Source organism: Boeremia exigua (genome assembly GCF_020726555.1).
Source record: "Boeremia exigua strain MPI-SDFR-AT-0100 chromosome Unknown C7974scaffold_9, whole genome shotgun sequence".
NCBI classification, from domain to species: domain Eukaryota; kingdom Fungi; phylum Ascomycota; class Dothideomycetes; order Pleosporales; family Didymellaceae; genus Boeremia; species Boeremia exigua.
In genome coordinates this window covers 1,814,170-1,839,764 of record NW_025763526.1, presented here as the reverse complement: position 1 = coordinate 1,839,764, position 25,595 = coordinate 1,814,170, and the positions used below count along the sequence as shown (strand labels likewise).

The following is a 25,595-nucleotide window of genomic DNA, read 5'->3' as shown; positions in this document are numbered from 1 at the left end:
TACCTTTATTATATATACTATAGATATAGAGTTAGTATAGCATAGTAAACCTAAAGAATATAAATTAAAAAGTACTACTATACTAGGCTATAGTAGAAGAGAATTAGTACCTAGCTTATATTATATCTATATAATTTTAGAGTAGAGTATATAGTTTTCTAATATAGATATAGAGGGGGTTAGCTTACTAAAGTATTATATACTAGGCCCTTAACTAGCTAAGGTAGCTATCTTAACTATATAGCTTAGCTTTAATTAACTCTAGGTAGTTATAAGGTAGTAGGCTACTTATATAGTAGAGTAAGTAGGCCTCTCTATAATTACCTCTTATAATATTAGTAAGGGTAATAGCTTTAGCCTCTCTCTTAGTAGCTACTCTTCTCCTTAGAACTAGTTAAATAGCTTGCCCCCTATATAGATTATTACTATAGTTAGTAGAAATATAGCTATACTTAATACCTACTACTATACTAGATATACCTAGAATATAGTTATCTAGTATAATATACCTACTAACCTATTACTAGTAGTATATAACTTTAAGCTAGTACTTAGTCTTTAGTACTTTATATAGAATAAGATAGTATAGGTTATAGTAGATTAGCTAGTAGGCATACTATAGGTTATTAAGACTATATAGCTAGGTATGCTAGTCTTCTTATAGCTTATATAATAGAGGAAGGTAAATATATTAGAGTATATCTAGAGTAAAATATAACTAGCTTACCTACTAGTATATAGGTATCTAATCTAGAGTAGGTAGTTAAAGTATATCTTATACTAGCTATATACTAGATATATAGCTCCTATAATAATTAATAACTATTCTATCTACTCTTTCTACCTATATTCTTATATAGCTTACTTTATCTACTATAGTAAGCTTAGTACTTTCCTTGCTATCTAGGTATACTACTCTATATATACTAGTAGCTCTACTACCTATACTACTAGTAGAAGAGTATAATATAGATAGTAACTATAAATATATTGCTAAAATACTCCCCCTATATATAATATAGATACTACTTTCTAAGCTACTATATATACTTAGTCTAGTTACTACCTAGCTTACTATAATAGCTATACTACTAGATTAGAAAGGTACCTCCTATATCTTCTACTATAGCTATATAAGCTAGTAGCACTACTATATTTAGCTACTAGTATATCTTACTAATATTCTTACCTATAGTATAGTACTTCTAGCTTACCTAGTATTACTAGTAGCTATAGCTACTACCCTAGTTAATAATCTCTTATTAGAATTAATCTAGCTCTATACCCTTAATGCTAGGAAATATAGTATACTATATTACCTAGTAGTATAGCTATATCTCCTTATTACTAATTATCTAGTATACTATATAGCCTATATAGACCTTATTAAATATATTCTATACCTACTACTATTCTCTACTTATTTCCTACTATATATCTAGCTATATATAAGCTCTATCTCTATACTAGTTATATCTAGCTACTTTAATATTACTATACTCTACCTACTTACTATCTAGGTAGCTACTTATTAGCCCTTATTAATACCTACTACTAATAAGGAACACCCCTATAGCCTATATATCTAAGTTACTACTCTTCTACTTTATTACCTACTCTACCTTATCCTTCTCTACTAGTGCTACTATATCTACCTTTTTACTAGCTTACTTACTTTACCTACTCTCCTATATATAGTTAATTATACTCTATAGTATTTCTATATATAGTATATATATAACCTTAAGTAGTATAAGATCCTTATTATATATAGTTTTTACTATTTAGAGATAGAGGTTAGTATATAGAGCCTATTAGTATCTTTATTAATATTGCTACTACTACTATTATTACTTATAGCTTTATTACTCTATACTACTATTCTTACTTATTAAGTAGCTTCTTAAACTCTTCTTTTATAGCTAGAGTAGCATATCTAAATAGATAAAGATATAGTATTATACTCTCTTTACTAAATATAAGAGTAAGCCCTTTTATATAGCCTCTACTTTTTATACTTCTACTTAAGCTTAAGTAAGTCTATATATAAGGTATTAATCTTTCTTTAAGTTAGACTAATAATTTCTCCTTACTTATATAATTACTTCTATTAATTTCTACCTTCTTTAATAGGTAAAGTCTACTAAATAGTATTATCTATAGAGGATACTTCTACTTTATTAATTACCTTCTATAATAATACCTTAGTATTATCTAGATAATATCTAGGTATAATAAGAGTAGGTTTAGAGGGCAAGTATTCTATATTAAAGTCTATATCTATAGTAATTAGATCTTCTTTAGTAATAGTAAGAAACTAGTACTATATATAGCTACTCTAGAAATACTACTCTATAAGCTTAGGTTATAGCTTAGCTAGGTATATATAATTAAGTATATATATAAGAATTAACTACTAAAATCTTAAATCTTATAAATAAGATACTATCTAACTTAAATAACCTCTAACTCCCCTCTAACTTAGTCCTAACTTACCTCTATTACTATTTCTTATCTATCTATAGCTAACTAAGACTTATAGGTATAAAAGGTAAGCCTATAGTAGTTCTAGGATAGATAGTTTTTAAGTATTCTTTATATAAGACCTATAGGAATAAGATTCTCTCTAGTTATTAACTTTCTTAGTGCTCCTATATACCTTATAGTAGAATTAGAACTATATTAAAGAATCTTATTACCTATATTACTATATTATACTTAAAAACTTATCCTAGCTAGTAATAGCCTCTAAATAATATTATATTAGTATTTAGTTATAAGTAAGTAGTCTAATATATATCTAACTATACTACTTCTAGGATTACTTACTTCTAGTTAAGATACTAGAGACCTTTTAATAACTAAAGCCTTTAGGTTTAGATTATTACTTTAGAAAAGTTGCGTTAGATTATACTATAGTAGAGATATAGAGACTACTAATAACCTACTTAAATTAGACTTAATATAATATTAGGCATAATAGCTAGTTTCTTAACTAGATCTTAAGCTAAGTCTAGAAAGAGTAGGTCCTATAAACCTTCTTCTAGTTTAGTCTAAGAATAACCTCTACCTTTAGAGAAAAGTCGGTTAGAATTAGACTACTTATATATAGTATTAGCCTATAAGATTAGTTAGTTATATTAGAAGCTAGCTAAACTTTATACTAGTCTTTATTCTATAGACCTTCTCTATCTCTCTACTAAGACCCCTAGACTATAAAGAGTCTAATAAGCATCTAAAGTAAATACTATCTTTATAACTAGAGAAAAGCTAAGTAAAGGGACTCTTAATATAGAAGTACCTATAATAGCTAGGCCTTCTACCTAAACTCTTATAGTAGTTATTAACCTAGTAAGGAAAGTAGTAGGTATAGGGAAAATAGTAAGGTTAATTATAATAAAGGAAATCTATAGTATTAAGTACTTCTAGTTTAAATATATCCTATAAATACCTAAAATAAAGGAAATATTAATATATATTAGAGCTATAATATAGCTAGGTTAGGTAAGTCTTCTAACTAGAGTTTCTTATTAGATAGGTTAGAAGGGATATTAGAGAGCTTACTCTCTTTATCCCCTCTATCTAGTATCTTAAGGTTATCTTATTATGCTACTTTGCCTTATATATAATAACTACCTCTACTATATTATAAACTATAACTTTAACTCCTACTAGTAGTAGAACTACTTCTTTAAGTAGATGCCCTAGCCTTATATATCTACTAAAGGTCTACTACTACCTTTCTTAATACCTAGACCTCCTCTATTAGGATAGCTACCTCCTTAGTAAGCCTCTTTAATATCTCTTAAGCCTATATATTATAGGTAGATTATATATAGAAGTAGTATAGAAGAATACTAGTTACTAATACCTTCTTAAGTTATATAGTTACTACTTATATAATACTAGAAAGCTTAAGTACTACCTAATAAATATTATACTATATATCTATATATACCTTCTTTATAGTAGTAGCTTCTCTAGCTAAAATTCTCTCTTTATCCTCTACTAACGCCTTAACCTATATATTAAGTGCCTTCTTAAGAGTAGTATACTTAGGACTAATATATATTAGAACCTTCCTAGGTTAGTATATAGTTATAAGTAGAATAAGAATATTATAATATTACTAGTTAATACTTTTTATTTTACTATATATAGTATATATACTAGAATAAGGTTCTTAAATTAAACTTCTATTTAATTTAATTGCCCTTTACTAGGGCATATATAGAATAAAGGTAGATAACCTAATAGGCTACTATAAAAGTGCTAGAAGGGACTAGTATTAGTATAGTAACTAAAAAATAAGCCTAGGGAAGAATTAGTAGAGGCCTAAGTTAAAAGTAAGGATATTAACTTATAGTAGAAAGTAGTATCTATTAGAGAACGTTAGTATATAGGTATAATTATTTATACCTTACTACTAGCTTAGGTACTAAGCCTAGTTAGTTATACTAGAGATATAAAATTACTATATAAATAGTATTATAGACCTATAAGCCCTCTAACTTAGCTAGGTATAGCCTTATTAGCTACTACTAAGTGCGCACTATAGATAAATATAGAGTCCTTTATTAATAATTATATAATAAATAAATAATAATAAGGTATAAATAAAGAGATAGTAAGGTAGAGTAGAGCTAGCTTAGAACTAAGTTAGTATAGGAATAAGTGCAAAGCTAACTAACTATATTAAAGATAATATAACTATAAAGGAGGGAAGTAATATAAGAATTAACTACTAAAATCTTAAATCTTATAAATAGGATACTACCTAACTTAAATAACCTCTAACTCCCCTCTAACTTAGTCCTAACTTACCTCTATTACTATTTCTTATCTATCTATAGCTAACCAAGACTTATAAGTATAAAAGGTAAGCCTATAGTAGTTCTAGGATAGATAGTTTTTAAGTATTCTTTATATAAGACCTATAGGAATAAGATTCTCTCTAGTTATTAACTTTCTTAGTGCTCCTATATACCTTGTAGTAGAATTAGAACTATATTAGAGGATTTTATTACCTATATTGCTATAAGAATAATACTCTTATAAGGGCTATATAGTAGGTACTTAAACTATATAAGGTATAAGATAATACCTAGGATCTCTTACTTAGCTAGCTATAAATTATTAGTAATAGGTAAAGGTATAGATAAAGGCTCTAGTTTAGCAAGGCTATATATCTATCTATTTCTTTACTAAAGCTCTAGTATAAATAGTTAAAGATAAAGATATAGGTGCACTTTTAGGAGGCTTACTCTTAGCTAGATTAGTTATATAGATAGTCTATTAGGAATTAGTAGATATAGATTATCTAAGTATAGTAAAATAGGTAGGCTTAAAAAAGTATAGCTTTCTACTTAATAACTTATAAATATATATAAGGATAATTATAAAGTAATATAGCTACTATAGGTAGAGTTTTTATATATCTCTATTAGTACTATAAGGGGGTTAAGCTAAGCCTAAATAGGGGTAAAAAGGGGCAGGAACTAGGCTAAGGCCTAAAGTAGAAGCAAGAATAGGCTAAACTATAGAGAAAATATAAGTTAGGCCTTAAATATAAGTATTGCTTAGAAGTAAGTAGTATAGAATTATAGTTCTTTAGCTATTTACCTATATCTAATACCTTATATCTATATAAATAGAACTATAGACTAGATAACTTACTTAAAGGTAAAGTTAAAGAAATTACCTAGACTATACCTACCTTGTTATTATAAATTCCTTAAGTGTCTCTATAGTTTAGCACGCTATTTATATACTAAGTAATATAGAGCCTACTACTACTAAGCTTCTAAGAATAGTAGAATAACTCTATATAAAGCCCTTATAGGTATAGATAAATTAACTAAATTCTTCTCTCTAAAATCTAAAGTATAGACTATATATATAGAACTATAATATAATATAGCTAAGCCTATTAGAAGTAGGTAAGCTTATTATAGAAAAGTAAGCTAAACGTTATATACTTATACTTATAAACCTAGATTAAGGTATATAAAGATATTAACTAATTTATAACTACTACTAACCTATATATATATAGAAGCACTATTTACTATAGATATAATCTATGCTAGGCTCTAACTAGTAATACTAAATAAGACTGCGCTAGCTTATTACTATACAGCTTCTACTTGTTACTTTATTATAGAGGGAGAAGGAGGTTTTACTGCTATACATAGGCGTTGCATCTAGATAACCTATAGCAACGTAATACTTACGCCTACCTAGAATTAGCATAATTATAGTAAGGATAGAAACTGTCTAATAATCTAGCTTGATAGTCTAGACCTACTAAACTTTGTTTAATACCTAGTACACTTTGTAGAGCACTATATATGCAGAGCTGAGGTACCTAGCTAAGGACGTAGACACTTCTGCATCTCCTATTGTTTTCCCATGGTCACAAATAAAATTCTTGCTTGACGACTGCACTGCGGACGGCGTATAGAGGAGTTACCTAAGGAATAATAGTTTAGAGAGTATGCAGCGCTGCCTCCCTTCGCGCGCAATGCTAATAACTTGTAGTAAGCTGCACGTTAGGTGCTGCCGCCATTCAAATCTCAGCCAGAAAGTTCACTCCAGCTATCCGCGAAACGGCCTCTTCCGTATTTCATGTTATTCAAGGCTGAGGAAACTCTATCATTAATGGAGTGCGATTCGTATAGAAAAGGGATGACACGTTTTGCGTTCCTGCCTGGCACGAATTTCATCATCACGCTGAGAGTAAGGAGACGGTGTATCTGTATCGAGTGCATGATGAGCCTATGTTGCGGTCTCTTGGATTCTACCGCTATTCTGGTCAAGACATTGAGTCTCTGGTGTCAAAATGAACTTTCGCATATTGAGATGAGTTATTAGACTTGTAATCACTGGACTGTACGTGGGCGACTTTGCCGGTCTATCAATGCATTGAAGTCTTCTGCATAGTTTTTTTCATGTCGGTATTGTGTTTTGACCCACAATGAGGGTCTCGGATGTTAGAAAATTTTCCTCTACAGCTTGGTGTTACAATCACGCATGCTTTCTTGAGCGCAGCCAGCCCACATTGACATCGAGTCTGGCAGTTTCTGAATCGAATCACTCTAAAGTACCACTAGAAGTGCTTGACAAATCCTCTCCATTCACAATGAAGTATACCTGTAGTTGTGATTGGGTCTTGCTGGTCATCCAGACGATCGGCAGATTGCGCATATGAATTCGTTTCAGTCCCTCGTAATGAAGATATTTACAAAAAATATACACCGTTCCAGAGATTTCTAATCCTGTCTATTTGGACTTCCATCACCGTCCCAGGCACAAGGTATCTTAGCGGATTTAGACCCGCCCCAACACCACCTGGTGTTCCAGTCATGATCACTGATCCCTTGCGAAGCGTTGTGCCCTGAGACAAATACGATACAAGGTAAGCACAATCGAACAAAAGGTCGCTCACATGCTTTTCTTGTCTGGTTTCCCCATCGACTATCGTTCTGAGAAGCAAGTCTGCCGGATTCTGGACCAGGTCAGAAGCAACAAGAACAGGACCAATTGGCGCAAATGTGTCGAAGCCTTTCGAGAAATCCCCACTGAGGTACACCGCCAGCTAGCTTGGGGTCGCGTTGCAGTTTGCGCGATGAGATGTCATTCCCGGCTGTGTATGCAGCCACATATCTTCCCGCTTCTTCGAGGGGTACGTTCTTCGCGTCCTTGCCAATGACGAGCACAAGTCCCCCTTCGTAGTCAGCCTGATCATCCTGAGCAATCTTGGGTATTTCCACTGCGCGGTTATGGTCGTGGATGCATGTAGTAGGCTTGAAAAAGATGAATGGAAATGGTGGTGGCACTCGACCAGCTTCCTTAAGTGTCAGACGTTAGTGAGACTTCTATTGATTCAACTCTTCCAACGTACTGTGCGTGCCGTAATTCAAGCCCACACATCGCAAAATGTCCACGTCCGCGGCGGTAAGTGGGCCGAGGAGTTTCTTGACAGTGACAATCTCATCAGAGACTTTGGTCGCTCCAGTATCATCGGAAATGTCATTACCAACGATGATCTTGGCTTTCAATTTCGTTTTTTCAGTCGTTTTGCCAAGGTCGAAGTCAGGGCTCGGAAGGATGGGTTCTCCACAAAGGACGCGACCATCAACTGCGACAAAGCTGATCAATCTAGACCAGGCAAGTTTCATGGTGATGCAGATAATGGACTGATTGGGACTGGAATCAGAAGGGATCATGACTATAAAAGTGAAAGCAATCTGCGTCTTGGGACGGTGCTGGGTGCCAGAAATGATCCCTGGCGGTCCGGGCATCCCGAAGACCGGGAGAGCTTTCCGCGACCATGCTCAAGAAGTGCTGCAATGGTTGCTTGTAGGTGCTCTTTCAACAACACTAAGTAGCAACGTTCGCGTAATAGTAAGCCTTGCGACTTGGAGATGCTGTCCTTACTGCTAGGTAGGTGTCGCCCTTGCCTGGACCGTGCCCAAACGTGCCACCATCGCTTAACTATGTACGCTCTACATACCTAGCTCAGTCTGTGTTTTTCTACGACTGCCATGTGGCGATCACTTTCTTTATTTAATGCCTCCAGGCTTTTCAAGGATAGCGCACATCAAGCAAACACGCGCAATTGAGTGCGTCCAGAAATAATCCCAGTCACCACTACAATGATGGTCCTGAGGCATTTTCCTATACCTAGCCTCATTTCCACAGGTAATCATCCTTCCCGGATTGTTCTCCGGTTGGCAACTCGGTGTCCGCGCTGCCAATCCAATGCAACAGCAGGAAATGCATGCGCATATCACTGCTATACATAACTTCTGGGCCATTGTCATCACAACATAACAAGTGGTATTGCCTGAGCAAGCAGATTGTGCATAAACAGCCTGGGCCCAAAGAGCTGCCGTTGGGTACAGTACCAAGCGACGCTATTGCGGGGCGGCGGGGCAACACGATGGGACGCGATGCATCGCGGCAAAATTCACGACGCAGGGCGCGGCACGACCCGCGACGTGGCAAACCAGCAGATGACTACTGATACAATGCGCCAGACCTCACTTACGCACGAACTATGTATTATGTCCTAAACGACTTATCCTACTTCTATAAATTGAACGCTGATCGATATGCCGCTGACCCTTCTGACAGCTGCAGAATACTGAACACCAGATTCCCCAGAAAGCAATCGAACGGTTCAGCACGGTTCAAGAAGCGATGCTCTGCATAGGGTACCCTCTTTCACGCGCTTGCGCATGACTGTCCCCCTTAGCACGGCACGCCGTTTCTGTACCAACCACGGTTAGGTATGATTTGCACCTGTAGTAAGCTACATGTACTATTAGTGGCTAGCTTGGGTATCAAAAATACAGAAGCATGTTTACCATGTTGTTAAGCGTGGCCGTTATGCCCGTTTTGTGTCGCGAGATGGTGTTTACCCGCTCCATCGTACAAATTGACTTCAGACTGAGGCGCAGCCTGCAGCTGCTTATGAGCTACTGAGACGGCACAATCCATCGCGTATGAGCATGTCTTGGTAATTTCTTAGCATAGGTCAGGTTAGGCTTAGGTCAGGGCCATTGTGAGGCCAGAGTAGCCCCGACAAAACCCCTACCCATTTGCCAGTTCAAGTTAGGGCTACCACGTGATCTAACCTGACCTCGACCGGACTTCTACCTCTTTGCCTATCCAGTCCTACGGAATCATCGTGGAAATCTCCGCCTCTGGTCTGTGGCCTACCTATTATCACTTCACCTTCCCGACAGAGCAATGGCCCCACCTTTTCCGTATGTAACATGAACAACCACCAGACGCCCACGTCCAAGCCGCTTGAGAACATCGTGTCTTGGTCTCCGCTGCGTTGGCTTGGTATATTTTGCTCGGTTGCAGATGATGGAGCGCCTGAACAGAGAAAATCTCGCAGTCTTGGTCCTGTGTCTGCTTCAAATCGTATATAAAGTAGTCGAGGACGCACCAAAAGTATTTCCATCCACCATCCACAGCAGAAACAGCTTTCCAGTGTTCGATTTCACCTATAAGCCAATACAAACGGACTCTTTGCTCTCCATTTCGATTTGAACTTCCCATCCTTCGCAATGCAGAACTCCCTTCTTATCCTTCTGGCTCTGGCGTCTACTGTACGTTCCCCCTTTCAGCTCTCCATCTTGCCACATCACTAACAGAACGTTGTCGTAGGCCTTCACCAGTCCTCTTGAGACTTCTCTTGGCGAGATAAAGACCCGAGATATCACCATGCTCTCGGGTGAAGAAAGCATTCTCTCCAAAAATGCAGTTGGTGCCATCTCCTCTATGGAATTTATTGGCCCTATTACCCCCGGCGGACCAGACGTTCATCTTTTTGGGACGTCCAAAGCCATCTACGAACAAATCATGGCACTGAACCCAGCCTACGACGTCTTTGACTTCCCATCCGCTGCCGCCAAGCTTGAGGCCCAAGGCTTTACCAGGGAAAACATTGGCGAAACTGACGTCCCCGCTCCTCCTGCCGTCTCTGTTACTGCCGCTCTCAAGGTTCGAAACGTACTGAAGCGTCAGGATGGCGTGAGTACCTCCATTACAAAATATAAATCATAGAAAGGGGCAATGTGCTAACGCAAACCGGTAGATCAACTGTATGAATCCTGATCGATATGCCACCTACCCCGGTTGCACTGAAGGTATCAATTACCTTCGTCGCCTCGGAACGGGTGCATGCGTTGCCGAAGCTAACAGCTGTGCGCGTGTGAGCTGCTCCTGGGATTGTGGAATGTGGTTGTGTGGCAAGCACGCTAGGATCAGTGTTCACTGCCAGGACATCGCGAATGACGTCCAGATCATCCGTGCCAAATGTTTCAAGAGAAGTGACAGCACTGGGCTTGTATTTGCTGGAGGTAGGAGAGAGTTCTGGGGTCACAATGTCGAGTTCAACTACATCAACTGCTAAGCATTAGATCAAGACTAAAGGAGCGTGCGGTTTGCAGGTGAGGCTTCTATAGGGTCAGAGTAGGTATATAGAGAGTAGAAGTAGTTACTAAGATAGAGAGTATCTATTCAAGGGGTTTCCTACAAAGCCTACCTCAGCCTGCTACTTGAAATACCTTAGACCAAGGCTAGATACGCATAGACAGCTCTATATAATATACCTCTAATCTCTAGCTAAAAACATTTTTACATAATACTCCTTACTTAATCTACACATACGCGAATAGCAGATAAGCTGCGATTACCTTTGTAGTCTGTGTTATCTCTAGCCGTCCCTGTAAACAGCGCGCTATCCTTAAGTTCGCTACCTACACCCATGCCGTCGCTGTTACTAGCCGTTTTACCACTAGTAACTTCACTAACTATATTAGCCGCTCACTTAAGGAACCTCGCCGAATTATCGTTACTAACACTCGCAGTACAAGCAGCTTTTATTATTAGCGCTCTAACAGGCGCGGAGGAGAGTTTACTCCGACTGAGATTAGGAAATGATTAGTGATCGTGGGAAACGCCAGCCCACATCTCGGACGAAACTATATGCATTCAATGCCAATTGCATCTCGGTTGTTCCATTTGTTATTGTAAGCACTGCTAGATCACCGGTTTTTGTCCTTTAACGGGGGAGTATGATGAGTAAATCGAGGCGACTAATTGCCTAAGCTTATATATAGTTTGCAACTTTGCACTTCGTGTTCACTCTTTACACACCGAAGCAGCACTTCTAAGCATTCTCAAACATGGTTAATAAGCGTATAACTGTTGTCGGTATTACTGGAAATCAGGTCAGTTGTGGCGAACCTGAACATGATTGCTGGCGCTGTGCAATCAAAGAAACTGACGCTACCCCAGGGCGGCTCTGTTGCCGATGCTTTCCTAAACCAACCAGGATGGGACGTGCGAGGCATCAGTCGCGACAAAAGTAGTACCGCTAGTCTTGACTGGGTCCAGAAAGGCGTCGATATGGTGCAAGCTGATCTTGACGACGTTGAGAGTCTGAAAGCGGCTTTCAGTGGCTCGACTGCTATTTTTGGTGTCACCGATTTCTGGCAACACGTCAAGAACCCAAGCAATCTTCAGAAAGCCCACGAGACAGGCAAAACCATCAACGTCGTTGCATATGACATCGAGGTGCAGCAAGGAAAGAATATCGTCGATGCTGCACAGGCAACCAGTGCGTCGTTGGAAACATTGATCCTCAGTGTACTCTCAGAAAGCAAGAAGTACTCTGAAGGACGCATCACGTGGAACTATCATTTTGACGGAAAGTGGGAGTTCGTCAAGTACCTGCAGACGGCGTACCCTGAACTGTGCGCAAAGACTTCGTTGTATCAGGCTGGATTCTTTATTTCGAATCTGGAAACTGCCATGGCGCCGAAGAAGGTACATATGTTTTCTACTATTCCTCAATTCCAAAATCTGACAAGCGTAGCTGCCCAGCGGCGAGTACGTTTTCGCGTATCCGATTGACGGGGACAAGCAAATTCCAATGGTGCACGCACGCAACGATTCCGGGGCGTTGGTCAAGGGGCTGGTTGAGTCTGCACCGGGCAAAAACCTTATGGGTTTTGGTGATCATATCAGCTTCAACGAGCTCGCCAGTATCTGGAGCGCGAAGCTTGGACAGAAGATTGTTTTCCAGCGGAGTACAGTCGAAGCCATAGATAAGATCATCCCAGGAGGCGTTGGTAGGGAGATTGGCGAGATGCTTGAGTACATGAGTGACCCTGGCTATTTTGGCGGCGAACAAGCAGTACGAGACTTAGGACTCATCAAGCCGGAGGCGATAGGCGTGTCTGGTCTGACCGACGTTCGCAAGCACCTACAAGAGTTAAAGGTGTAGAGGATAGATGCAGATTGTTCAAAGAAGTTGTTATATCGACTTTTTTCCGTTAGACTGGTCTTACGCGGACTCTGTGATTGAAACTTCGTGTACCAATTACTGCTATGAAGCTCACCAAGTGATTTAGTAAGTACATACACCGCACGTTTGCAACCCGATCGCAGGCCGCAAATTGACATATGCCATGTGTCCGTCGTGTCCCCTGTGGTCTCTGACGGCGCTTGAGCTACGAGATTTGCTGACCAACCGTCGGTCGACCAGATGAATCTTAGACGTAGCGCATTACCTTGCTCATCTGGGCACTGAAGTCTTGAGCGATCATCATGCTGCCCGTGTCTGTTTTCCAGGCGCTACGTGCGCCAAGATCGATTTATTTTTCGCATTCAAGCTGGAGTCGGTCACTGCGCACTCGACCAACGCTGATTGCGAAGTTCGTCTAGCAGTCCGCCAGGCAGCGCAGGAGCAGCCATATCGCGACGCTTTTGCCAGCTACGATCGGTCTTAGATACAAATCGTGACAATTACTGACAGACTGTTAGCCCAAAGTTCTATCTCGCGTGACACAGGGTTTACCATGTCTTTCACGTTACGTCGCCTCTCCCAGGACCCGCTTTAACCGATATTGTAGGACCCGCCGTCAAAAGGCCAATGGCGATCCTGAACACGGCAAAGTCACACCTCGCTATCAAGAAGGTGGTCATAACGAGGTCATTGGCATCTTTCGGATTGTTGGTTAGCGAGTCACTAGGTATACTAAGTTACGGACGTCAGCCATTCTTTCCAATCATCTGACCTTGTAAAGAGCCTAATGACTTTCACACAATACTTCCAAGGTTGGCAAGCAAGATGATGTCACACGAAGCGACTCCGGACTTCCACTCATCACGACCTCGCCTCTCAATTCCAATTTCTATCCGGCTCCATTCTTCTGCAGTAACCTTCGGATGCGCTTACAGTGTGCATGTCGAAGACGTTGCTATGTATGGTGCACATTCCTGCTCTCGACTCTACGTTGACAAGCATATATACCTTCTTGATTTCTTCGAATCCCCAGAGCTGGGCGAACGTATATAGTTACGTGAAGAGCGGTTATTAAGTTCGAAGCTTGATCTACAATTAACATACATCAAGCATCGCGAGACGAGGCTTAGCTGCTTAACCTAGGGAGTCATGAGCCCTTTTAGGCGTTAACGACAGAAATACTTTACTAGCACTTGTCCCTATAACTTAATAACAAGTCATAGCTTAGTGCTACCGTCATTCCACACAAACGCGTCTACTTATATATATTTACCATCAAGTAGACCAAACTGTAGGAATGAGAAAAGGAGTTCCCGAATTCCAGCTTATTGATAGGAGATGCTGGACTCCAGATCCGGTCACCTAGCGGAGTCGGAGCAATAGTTGCTCCGGCTAAGATTTACTGTGCGTTAGTGACCCACAAGTAGTGCAGTAGTCTGGAAGTACAGCTGACGACCCTTTCTCTCCCCAGATCAATCTTTTCTTTTTGCGTTCTCATTTCGGAAACTGATCACTAATTAATCAAGCCCTTCGGTTCGTCCGCTTAGTGCTGTCGCAGGTCGCCGCAAAACATCATGTCAAGATATTCAGATTTGGTCCGTATGAAACGCTCTGACTGAGAAATATCGGCAGGACATGGGTACCAGATCACTCATGCTTCTGTGGAGACTGTGCCACTGTATCTTGAGTAATGCAGCTTCTTCCATGGTAAGTGCCATTCACAAAATATTCATAAAGTAGACGGGAATCCCACAAATTTCATCATACAGCGTCAAAAACAACTCTTTAACACGCTCCAGTATGTCTTTCTATGCGGTGACATTAGCCGCAACTCCGACCACTGATGGTACGGACGCAGATATCTCCAACGGTAACATCAGGCACGACGAAGATGTAACAGAACTGGCCAGAGAGATAACGGAACGATCTGTATTCGGCCCCGGCTCACATCACAATTCTTCAATGCAGAAATCGGCTCGTCGTTGGACCCGCACTCGGAAACCTTTCGCTCTCGAGATTGGGCTAAAGCGCTTGTCAGTCTGAAATCTGAGGATCCGAGTGGCTACATACAACGAACAGTTGTGATCTCGTTTCAGAACCTCAATGTCCATGGATTTGGAGCACCTACCGGTTACCAAAAAACCGTCGGTAATGTGTGGTCACAGACCACTGGTCTGGTGCGAAAACTCACGGGGACCGATAATCTCCGGACGATCGAGATCTTGAAGAACTTTGACGGCCTCGTCAGGAGTGGAGAGATGCTTGTTATTCTCGGACCGTCAGGGTCTGGTTGTTCGACCCTATTGAGGTAACCCTCCATAGATCGTCGCAATGCTTCATTGCTCACTTTATACAGGTATCAGTTTCGAACACATGCAGTCTCATTTTCGAGGAGAAGCCATCTATACAGCTGAAGTGGATGTTCACTTCGCGACGTTCAATGTTGGGGACACAACCATTCGCCGCACTCGCAGGAGCTCCTCAAAAGATTCCGGGCAGAGTTTACAGGTGAATATATGCAACATACATGAGAGACATGATGATGGCCATGTTTGGCATTCTTCAAACGCTCGATACCCAAGTTCGAGACGACTTCAACCGTGGTGAGAGTGGAGGAGAACAAAAACGAGTCAGTATTGATGAGGCAGCTCTTAGTGGAGCACCTCTTCAATGCCGGGACAACAGTACCCGCAGTCTCGATTCAGCAAACGCTATCAAGTTCTGTAAAATGCTTTAAGCATTCCACAGATCTCATAGGCGCAACCGCATGCGTCCCAATCTACCGGGCTCCTGAAGCTACATACACCGTGTTTAACAAAGTCACGTTACTTTACAACAGGCACTAGATATACTTTGGTCCTAGCAAGAACGCAAAGAAGTACTTCGAAGACCTCGGAATACTCTGCCCTAATCAACAGACCGATAGTGACTTTTTGACATCTATGATCAGCCCCGAGGAGGGGGTGGTGAGACCAGGTTGGGAACGTAGAGTCCCCAGGACTCCTTCCGAGTTTTCCAGCATCTGAAAAACGAGTCTCGAAAGAGCGCAGCTCCTGAAAGAAATCAGAGAGTACAACCACGCATACCCTATTGGTGGCATGCATGTCGAGAAGTTCGCTTTATCGCGAAAAGCGGAGAAGTCGGCCAGACAGTAAGCTGCTCCTCCCATTACTCGTACTTGTCAAATTTTTACTAAGTATCTTGAACACAACTTCCTTGATTTCATAGCGCGCTATAAGTTTAACAATATATGTACTTTCAGATGTGATCCCGACCGCAAAGGATGCAGATGTGTACGCCACATAGTGGTCAAAGAGTCGTCGAAAGTCATCCTTGGCACTACACAATAGAATGCGCCATCAACCTTAAGTTTTAGGGCCGTTGCTGCAACATTCGGAGCAGATAATACAGCTACCATGAAAGCGGAGAAGCCCGCATCCAATGTGGCTAGGATATTGACGAACACTGTCTGCGCTTCAGAGCTTAGAGATAAGCCCCAGGATTCACTTCAAAGCATCATAGCTACATCAAGAGGCAGGCATCCTTCAGATGTTTAAGCTTCAAAACGCGTGTGCAGAGACCTGCTTCTGCATGTTTTGGAGCCATGAATCCTTACCCGGCCGTGCAAAAATGCAATTTCACGGGGTCTACACTGATACATAGCGTAACCCTCGGTACAGTACCTGAATCTCGTGAGCCTTGAACTTGGCAGTCAATTTTCCCCAATCACGCTGAAAGATGCAGATTTCTAGAAGGCACCAGACAGAGTCCTACTTGGCACATTCCTAAGCGTAAGTCGTCAATGTCAGCTTTGAGTATCAGAGTTACTCCAGCAAACAGTCAGGATGAACTTGTATAAAAATAGACGCCGTTCTGGTACCACGACCAGCGGAACAAAAATTCCATAATCCTTTACTAGAAGTTTACAAAAGTGTCAAAACAGGCTGTGAGGCCTATAAACGGCAATAGCGAAGTGAGGATTGATGGTCTTATCAGTGACGCCGTACAGAGAGGCGCAGCTATATAATTTAGTGGCCCTCAATGACTTTGTTCAGCTTCTGTCCAAGGTGTTGTAACCGAGAGGTGAACCCCTGGAGGGTAGAGAGTCTTGCACTATTGGACTCAATCGTCACCAGGGTGTGCAATAATCCATCCGCCATGAATTTGATGAGGCGAGCAGCCCTGGAATAAAGGTTAGAGCATGTGTTCAGAGCAATAACGTTAGCATAACATTGCTAATTTTGCTCTAAATTTCAAGAGGAGATATATTGGGTATATATCCATCTTGTTTGTGAACAGCTTCTTAAATAAGGATAGCCATTTGATAGACATACTACTAGATTGCCTTATGTCCAAGTCTGCTGAGGTGATCTGATTGATGACGGGCCAATCACTGCACCACCTCGTGTGGTTGTCGTTGAAGATGACATAGTGAGTCTGCCGAATCAGTCAATGTTCAGCTAATTGTCAGCAGCGATATTCAGCCGTAATACCTTCAACGGACTGCGAATGGCGAAAAAATGCTACCTGGGCTGTTCACTTAGACTCAGTCACCATTTACGACGACGCAACGCTAACACACGGGGGCCGGATGGAGAGCGGATGAGGCCGATTCTGGTTTGGGAATCAGACCAAGATCATCATCGTCCATCCATACCAGGACATTCCATGTGTAATACAGATGACTTGTTTCTGAATCTTTCGTTTTCATAAAAGAGCAATATTTCGGTGCATTGGCGTGGCGCTACTGACCGGATGGCCACCCCGCCACCGGGGAGTTAGGAACCACAGCGCTAATCTGGTTCTGCCTTACTCGTCTGCCGCACGCCATCCCAAAGCAGGCCACGCGCCCCAGCCATACTTAAGTGCCACGGACATGTGTATTCCTACCGACTACACATTGAACGTGTTACCTAGGTATTGAGTACTGTCACACGATGTCTGGCCATTTCAAATCAACCAAAGGGCTAAGTGCTTTTCCCAAGCGACCGCAGTTCTCGGGCTTCATGAAGTCATGTCGCTTCGAGGGAGAGATACAACATCTCGAGGTTCGAGGTGAGATCCCGCAAGAGATCGACGGCACGTTCTATCGTGTGATGCCTGACCCACAATTCCCTCCCTACTTCGAAAATGATCCGGAGAGCACTTGAGAACAAGCCGCCATTATTGACCATAATCTGCCGTTCTGCTATCAGTGGTTTAATGGTGATGGAATTGTCATTCCGTTCCGGATCAGGGACGGGCATTGCCACTTCAAGCAGCGCTACGTCAGAACGGAGAAGTTCGTAACGGAAAGAAAGGCCGAAAAAGCGGTTGTTTGTACGTGGCACAGACACGACTGTCGCATCTGATGAACTGACACACGCAGGTAAATATCGCAAAAAGTACACGGACGCTGTGGAACTGAAGATTCGCACAACTGCAAATACCAATGTGCTCTACTTTGATGGTCGCCTTCTTGCATGCAAGGAAGATGCTCCCCCCTACTCGCTCGATCCCGAGTCACTCGAGACGATTGGTTTAGAGGACTTTGACGGACAGCTACCATCTCTGACCTTTACTGCCCACCAAAAGTTTGACGATGCTACGGGAGAGCTCGTTTGCTTCGGTTTTGGAGCCAAGGGTGATGGCACACCAGACGTGTGCTGTTTCACAGTCAACAAAGAAGAGAAAGTTGTCGAGACAGTGTGGCTTGTTTGTCCTCTGGTTGCTAAAATTCATGACTTTGCAATCACAGAGAATTGGGTATGCTCGTCCCAGACTTTGAAATCGAGTTGGGCATACAGTTGCAGGTACTCTTCCCCATCATACCACAGACCTGTGATGTTGAGCGCATGAAGCAGGGAGGTGAGCACTGGCAGTGGGATCCTGACGTCCCCTTCTATTTGGGCGTCATCCCGCGTCGTGGCGCATCGGGAGGCGATGTGAAATGGTTCCGCGCTCCAAACGCTTTTCCAGGTCACACAGTCAATGCATACGAGGATGAAGCCGGCAATGTGGTCTTTGATCTACCATTGGTTGACAAAAACGTGTTCTTTTGGTGGCCCGACATCAATGGGAATGCGCCAAAGCCCGAGATAGCGGCAGACCTCGTCCGATTCACGTTCGACCCTCACAGTGACAATCTCGAACTCCCTAAGCCTGAGATACTTCACAGAGAGGACTGCAAATTTCCTCGGATCAACGACAAGTTTTCCGGCCGCAAGCACGAACACGCATTCATGGATCTGATGGACCCAAGCCTTGGCACAGAATTCCTGAATATTCTGCCAAGAACGGGAGGCGGGTTCCCTCCCTACAATTGTCTTGCTCGTCTAGACTACCGGTCCCTAAGGCTGGAGAAATATCTCCCGGGTCGCACACATTTGGTTCAAAAACCAATTTTTATTGCGAGGCAAGGCGAAGATGCTTCTGAAGCAGACGATAGGGTTCTAGCACTACCTAGGTAGTGAACAATTACTCAACAATGTCCAGCGAACTACATATCGTGGACACAAGGGACTTCGAATCTCCCCAGGCAATCGTAGATCTCCCGATCCGGCTTAGGGCAGGCCTGCATGGGAATTGGGTGAACGCTCGGTAGCTCGTGTTCACGGGCGGAAAACACGGTATGAGTGGTGGAGTACAAGGAGACTGGTGATCGAGAGGACAGAGACGATGCAGTACAGGTGCAGGAGGAATACATTCCGATTGCAAAGAAGGTTAGGATGGTGCCGGTTAGAGACGAGGTGGCGCTCGGGGATGAGTTGGTTGAAGACCGAGTTTCAACACTCTGTCTAGCACTGAGATGAAACACGAGGGTAAGCCTGTGAAGTAGTTTCTATTGTCCAAGGATGAGAAGGAGGGAAAATCATGATTGGTAATTCAGCGTTCGGCGACAGAACGGTTTTACATCTTGGGGTGGTGAAGCGTGATTTTGTTTGCAATGCGGTTCCTCAGATTGGTGGGGGAAGGGCTGGTACTTCGACAGGTGCCAAGATATGAACAGACCAAGTGCAGGGTAAAGCTCTGCCTTTAAAAAGTGGGTGCAACCGGATAGCTGTGCCGCTGCCTCCGTTGAGCATATGAGCGATCCGCAGGGCATGAGTGACTACCAAGTAGTTATGGGTCCATAGGTTTCGCATCGGTCCTGTAGACGACACGCAGATTGTACTGACTAACCAATAGTTGAATTGTTCGTAGTGGAGCGAACGGAGCGGGAGCCGCAACGGCCCGGCACTACCTAAGCGTTTTTTTCGGAGATTTTTGACAGATGCCGTTGTCCACGGTTAGCGGCTCGGGTATGCTCATGTTCCGAGCATTATACCTAGGCAGCCTCAACCACTCGGACAGTGCAAATGATTGTTACTTACAGGGTCCAAAGCAAGACGCAAGACGCGACATGCAGCATCCTTACATTATGTACGATATAGATTAGCAGAGAGAGATCAGCGGCTTGGCATCTGAGACGGGGTTCCTCTATGGTATATAATATGTTGCCATCTGTTGGATGGTTTTGTTGCCACCATTCTACACATTCGCAACCGATTGCGACTTGTGTCTGAAAAGCAGCAACACTGTCTCTAGATCAACGATTCAGCTCATCCCAGATCTGGTACCCCCTCCATCATCTTGATTGCCATGTCGTTACATCAGGCGTTGGCTGCTACGTGGCTTCTTCTCGAAATTGTACGTGTTTCCGTCTTGCGCACACAGCTCCTTTCTAATTATTCTCTAAGGCAATTGCCTATGCGTTCGGCCTTGCAATCTACAGGCTTTATGTGCACCCTCTCCGCAGCATCCCCGGACCGAAGCTTTTCGCAGTATCTGGGTTTCCCCTGGCGATCGAACTCTATATACGAGGGTTATTCAACAAGGACGTGCTGCAGCTACACGAAAAGTATGGTGACATTGTTCGTACTGGGCCGAATCACTTGTCCTTGAATGGAAGCATTGCGTGGCCTGAAGTATTTGGGCATGGTCGCAGCGGCCAACCTGAATTCTCTCACTGGAGGGACTTCTACACAGGTGGAGACAAGTACCACCAATCTCTCTTTGTAGCCGATAGAGAGAACCATCGGCGACATCGCCGTCTAATGGCCCACGCTTTCTCGGATGCCGCTATCAAGGAGCAGGAGACGTTAGTTACGAAGTACGTTGACATGCTCTTTGACCACTTACGAAAGCATGCCGCGCAGCAAACGCCATCAGACATGGTCAAATGGTACAATTTCACAACTTTCGATATCATTGGGGATCTAGTCTTCGGAGAACCATTTGAATGTCTCGCCAGCAGCAATTATCATTCGTGGGTCGCTATGATTTTCGGTAGCATCAAAGCTGGCTCCGGGATGCTTGCATTCAAGAGAATGCCGCTTCTCGGTGCGGCCCAATCACTGACAGTCTCTAAAGAGAACGTTAGAATGTTGGCTGAACACAAGGCGATGAGCAAAGAGAAGGTGGAGAGAAGACTAGCACTGGGCCCAGCACCCGACGGCCGGAAAGACATAATGACCTACATCCTCCGCCACAATGACGAGAAAGGCATGAGTCGCCAAGAGATTATAAGTAATTCCGAACTTTTAATCGTAGCCGGTAGCGAGACGACAGCTACAGCACTTTCTGGTTTGACATACTACATCTCAACGAACCGGCACGCGCTAGAGGCGGTTCAGCAAGAGGTCAGAGCGGCTTTCCGCACCGAGGATGAGATCACGATGGCTTCCACTGCGCATCTTAAGTATCTGTTTGCTTGCATCGAGGAGGCTATGCGCATGTATCCGCCCGTTGTAGAGACGCCCCCTCGTATTTCTCCCGGTGCATTGGTGGGCGGCCACTATATTCCCAAAGGTGTAAGTAAAGCTTGTAGAAGTTGAAGTGATGAGAAACTAACAAGGTCATCTAGACATTCATTACGGTTCATCAATGGGCCGTCCACCGCTACTCCAAGAACTTCGCTCTGCCGAATGAGTTCAGGCCCGAGCGATGGCTCAGTCCCGACCACCCTCGGTACGACCCGCAATTCAGCGCAGACAACAAAGCATCTTTTCAACCATTCTCTTTTGGTCCGAGAAACTGCATCGGCAAGAATCTTGCCTATGCTGAGCTACGACTCATCGCTGCTCGGTTCTTCTGGAACTTCGACTTCGTGCTGCAGCCCGAGAGTGCTCACTGGCCAGACGTACAGAGATCTTACACAGTCTGGGAAAAGATTCCGCTGATGGTGCAGCTAAATCAAGTGGAGAGAAACTAGGAAGGATACAGGTGATCGCTCAAATGATGTCTGCTAGATGTTAGTGGTTGCGACTCGTGCCTAGTTCTGCCACAGCCTCCTATGGCAGTAATTTGGCGTTTTGTAGGTATTGTGATAGTCTTCTAGGATAAACGTCTGAATAAAAGGAGTGTGACTGCGCGGGACCCAATCTCGTAACATCAAAAGCCTGGCTCAATACGCTTAAACTGATACTCATATGTAGAAGAGACATAGAACCTCTCTTTTGGTTTTCCTAAATTTTAATAACATAGTAAATCTTTTTTTTATGTTCTAATTTAATGCTAGAGCTAGATAAAGATATAGATAGCCAAGGCCTAATCCCTCTAGGATATGTTTTATGTTCTGATTTTAGCTTTAGCCTCTTAGAGCGTAATGGGCCCTTCTATGTGCGCATCTCGTGCACGGGCACTGTACCGCCGGTAGCACGAATCGTCTCGCTCTGTTCAGCAGCATCGTGCTTACCCTACAACTACATAATCTCAACTCTATCAGATACGCCATTTACAAGTTTCAACCTTTCCGACCTAAAGAGAAAATGTTTAACGCGAGGCAGAGAGACCCTGAAGTCGATGTTTTCTTTCACTGGAGTGACGAACAGCTCGTTGACTACCTTCTCAAAGAATATGGCAATGAACTGGCGAGACTTACTCGTGCCTATTCCATCCGCTCTCCAGAAGATGACAACCCAAACGCTCCAGAATCCCCTTCTCAGATCGCCCTCGGGCAAAACTACGACGAAGTAAACCGTACGCTTACCAGCGTGTTCGCCCTCCGCTGGCTGTACAATGACGACTACGAAACCTTTGTGCAAAATCAGCCCAAAGATGTCAAGTTAACTCGGAACTCGTTCAAATGGCTTCGAAATATTGTGTTGCAAGGCATACAGACACCTCAAGATCTGTTCGCGCTTGTCATGTCTGTCATCGTGAATGACCTAGGGAAAGACCCAGAGTTAGCGGCTGATTACCGCAAGCGCACAGGCAAGAACGTCTCCCACCTCAACCACGATATGATTCTTCTGCTAGCTGTCAGAGAAGGTCTTGTACCATGTCTCAATCGGTTGCCTTCTGCACATAAGGCAGACATCATCAGAGGCATGGAGCTGGGCGCGGAGTACAATTTTGGACAGCTGGCTCAAGCCGAGGCACCACCGGTATGCTTGGAGAGACTTCGCAGCATGTCCAGTCACGAAAGGGCCTTTGATGTTAGGTTTCAAGAGCAGCTTCTGGACATCGCGGGCGCAGCGGGCCACATGGACTGGACCTGTGCCAAAAAAATGATCGAGCCCATTTGTATCGCTTATCGGGATGTATACGATGCATCAAAGAGAGTTATCACTAGCGAGTGCAATCTGCCCCAAGCTTACGATTTGGTACTAGAGCGAAGGGCACAACGATTGTCCAAACTCGGATTCCGCCTGCTCGCGATCACAGACCAGCAAGATCGTGCGCTGTGCCGACTACTTTGCATGGGCGGCGTTGCAAATTCGCATACTGCGCAACTCTACGAAACCACTTGGGTTGAACTTGAAGAGCCAGTGAGGGCTTTCTTGGTGACCTCGCTAAACGCTGAAGGTTCAACCGTGGAGCCGGCCATGCAGCCAACGTACATGCCGGCGCTCCTTACCCGAGGACTCGCAGCTGCCGCGTCACAGGACAGCGACAAGCAAAAAGAAGTGCTTCACATCATGTTTCAGTATCTTGCGCGCGTCTTGGAGATGCCTGGAGGTTCACCCTCTGTAAGCGTCTTAGAGCGAAACCTGCTTTTTGTTGTGAAAGCAGTACCATCGGACCCAGACTTCATTGCTCGACCCGACATTCTACTTGGAGCTGGTATACCAAAGGCAGAAATTGCGAGGGCATGAGATATAACAAATGCAATTTCCAACCGACTTTATCGCTCTCTCGCTTTTGTACAACTTGCAGTCTCATCTCTTCCATATGATATTTTCTTTTTGTTATACACTGCCCACCAAGACTCATCCCATTCTTTGGACGGTAGCAACGCCCATTTCTCTAATAGGGTTTCTTCCGACTCTTCGAGCCTGAGCCACACAAACAGGTCCTGGCGACGTAATGAGTTGCATGTCACAACATCTTGTTCCTCTGCATCTTTGGTGCTTTTAGTGCAGTTTTGTTGATGAGGATCCTCCCCACAGACGCACTTTCTGGAAATTTGCGAGCATTTAGCTTGCAATAAAGATCCAATCACGCAGGTCATGTCATCAAGTGGATCAAAGCTTGCCGTTGTTGGGGCCGCCTTGGGATAGCACCGCATTAAGCTTGACGACTTAACATAACTATGCACGGTCTTCCAGAAATTCGAGTCCTCGCAACCGAATTTGGTTACTACAAGCATACTGGAACTGAGCAGTAAAATCACCGTGCCAACTTGGATCAGCAGGGTTGACATACCGAGTGAGATGACTTGCACCGCAAAAGCAATCCATCCGATGTAGCGCACAGCCCGATACGCCCACGTATTCGGAACCTCCAGGGGCTTAGCGAAGACCGTTGCCATCAAGCGCTTTGGTGCTTCCATGTAGACGCATTTGGAGTCATCCAAGACGATGATAGCTCTCGCCAGTTCAGAGGACGATTTTGTATTGTTTTGGAGAGAATCGCAACGTTGCGTAGCCGGACTGATAGTCCCACTCACGTTGAGACCAGGTTTCGAGCCATTTGAAGATTCCGGTGAACTTTCATCCTGGATCTTGCGAGGATTACCACTGGTTCTTGTCACATCTATGACTGCATTGTCGATGCTGCAGCGGTTCTGGTGCAGGAGAAACACTCTCACCGCGACCGAAAAAACCATGGATAAAACATTGGCGAACCCCCACCAGTCTCCTGCGAGGATAGATGCTGCAACGAGAATACCGTTGAAAATGAAACCAATGCAGAGAGACATGACCTTAGAGCGTCTCAGTTTCTGTCCGATGGCACGTTGAGCAGAAGCGTCGAGGACTTCCCAGTCCACCCGATGATGAACTTGATGGAAGTCTTGTGCTTTGAGCCATCGAGCGAACCAGCCAGAGAGCTCGGTAGATTTGACACCCCCACTCATTTCGTAGACTGTGAAGCCGGGCGGCTTGGTCCGAAAGCGGTCGCCTGCTAGTATGAATGCGCCGAGATAAGGGAGGAACTCGACGTAGCGGCTGGGCAGTAGGCGGCCGACACTTGCATTGATTTCTTCAGCCCCTAGCATCGTGACGATGCCAAGCGCGTCGATGCGAAGCTGTGTTGCACCCGCCCACGTTGCGACGGCGTCTTTCCAGGGATACATGGTCGAACGGAGAAATCGTAACAGAAGACAAAGAAAAATCGTGGTTAGAGAAAGGATGCTCAAGGAAGCTGTACAAGACGGTTGTAACGGAGGCTCCTGTAATCACAACTTGACCACGCTTATTAGAGCGGGCCGGACCGTACACCAACCCATCAGATTGTTTCGTGACCCGCATACCGTGCAGCCCATGCACCGCAGAAAGCGCTAGCGGGCTTTACTGCCTACCAA

General features: G+C 43.4%; 8 protein-coding genes across 8 annotated transcripts; 6 read left to right on the top strand and 2 right to left on the bottom strand.

Annotated features, from left to right (window-relative positions):
- Nucleotides 1–7,240: 7,240 nt before the first annotated feature.
- On the bottom strand, nucleotides 7,241–8,180 carry C7974DRAFT_435905 (uncharacterized protein; the record flags this gene model as incomplete). The annotated part of the gene is made up of 3 exons (XM_046145096.1): nucleotides 7,241–7,597; nucleotides 7,662–7,846; nucleotides 7,904–8,180. 3 exons carry the CDS (start codon nucleotides 8,178–8,180, stop codon nucleotides 7,241–7,243), a joined length of 819 nt encoding a protein of 272 aa, XP_045995073.1.
- A 1,804-nt stretch (nucleotides 8,181–9,984) lies between these two features.
- On the top strand, nucleotides 9,985–10,930 carry C7974DRAFT_426732 (uncharacterized protein; the record flags this gene model as incomplete). The annotated part of the gene is made up of 3 exons (XM_046144528.1): nucleotides 9,985–10,124; nucleotides 10,183–10,548; nucleotides 10,613–10,930. The coding sequence occupies exons 1-3, from the start codon at nucleotides 10,083–10,085 to the stop codon at nucleotides 10,928–10,930; spliced, it is 726 nt and encodes a 241-aa protein (XP_045995072.1). The 5' UTR covers nucleotides 9,985–10,082.
- A 775-nt stretch (nucleotides 10,931–11,705) lies between these two features.
- On the top strand, nucleotides 11,706–12,808 carry C7974DRAFT_316877 (uncharacterized protein; the record flags this gene model as incomplete). Its single annotated transcript, XM_046138579.1, has 3 exons — nucleotides 11,706–11,750; nucleotides 11,818–12,348; nucleotides 12,584–12,808. The coding sequence occupies 3 exons, from the start codon at nucleotides 11,706–11,708 to the stop codon at nucleotides 12,806–12,808; spliced, it is 801 nt and encodes a 266-aa protein (XP_045995071.1).
- A 2,486-nt stretch (nucleotides 12,809–15,294) lies between these two features.
- Nucleotides 15,295–15,750, top strand: C7974DRAFT_400037 (uncharacterized protein). Its single transcript, XM_046142467.1, has one exon. It carries the CDS (start codon nucleotides 15,357–15,359, stop codon nucleotides 15,564–15,566), a length of 210 nt encoding a protein of 69 aa, XP_045995070.1. The 5' UTR covers nucleotides 15,295–15,356; the 3' UTR covers nucleotides 15,567–15,750.
- A 2,016-nt stretch (nucleotides 15,751–17,766) lies between these two features.
- C7974DRAFT_465162 (carotenoid oxygenase) lies at nucleotides 17,767–19,888 on the top strand (the record flags this gene model as incomplete). The annotated part of the gene is made up of 5 exons (XM_046146287.1): nucleotides 17,767–17,922; nucleotides 18,025–18,148; nucleotides 18,198–18,574; nucleotides 18,646–19,274; nucleotides 19,304–19,888. 5 exons carry the CDS (start codon nucleotides 17,767–17,769, stop codon nucleotides 19,410–19,412), a joined length of 1,395 nt encoding a protein of 464 aa, XP_045995069.1. The 3' UTR covers nucleotides 19,413–19,888.
- A 393-nt stretch (nucleotides 19,889–20,281) lies between these two features.
- Nucleotides 20,282–22,277, top strand: C7974DRAFT_364297 (cytochrome P450). The gene is made up of 3 exons (XM_046139789.1): nucleotides 20,282–20,497; nucleotides 20,548–21,660; nucleotides 21,714–22,277. The coding sequence occupies exons 1-3, from the start codon at nucleotides 20,450–20,452 to the stop codon at nucleotides 22,059–22,061; spliced, it is 1,509 nt and encodes a 502-aa protein (XP_045995068.1). The 5' UTR covers nucleotides 20,282–20,449; the 3' UTR covers nucleotides 22,062–22,277.
- A 300-nt stretch (nucleotides 22,278–22,577) lies between these two features.
- On the top strand, nucleotides 22,578–23,960 carry C7974DRAFT_458918 (uncharacterized protein). Its single transcript, XM_046146098.1, has one exon. It carries the CDS (start codon nucleotides 22,618–22,620, stop codon nucleotides 23,944–23,946), a length of 1,329 nt encoding a protein of 442 aa, XP_045995067.1. The 5' UTR covers nucleotides 22,578–22,617; the 3' UTR covers nucleotides 23,947–23,960.
- A 355-nt stretch (nucleotides 23,961–24,315) lies between these two features.
- Nucleotides 24,316–25,367, bottom strand: C7974DRAFT_435900 (uncharacterized protein; the record flags this gene model as incomplete). The annotated part of the gene is made up of 2 exons (XM_046145095.1): nucleotides 24,316–24,371; nucleotides 24,497–25,367. 2 exons carry the CDS (start codon nucleotides 25,365–25,367, stop codon nucleotides 24,316–24,318), a joined length of 927 nt encoding a protein of 308 aa, XP_045995066.1.
- Between the last annotated feature and the right edge of the window lie 228 nt (nucleotides 25,368–25,595).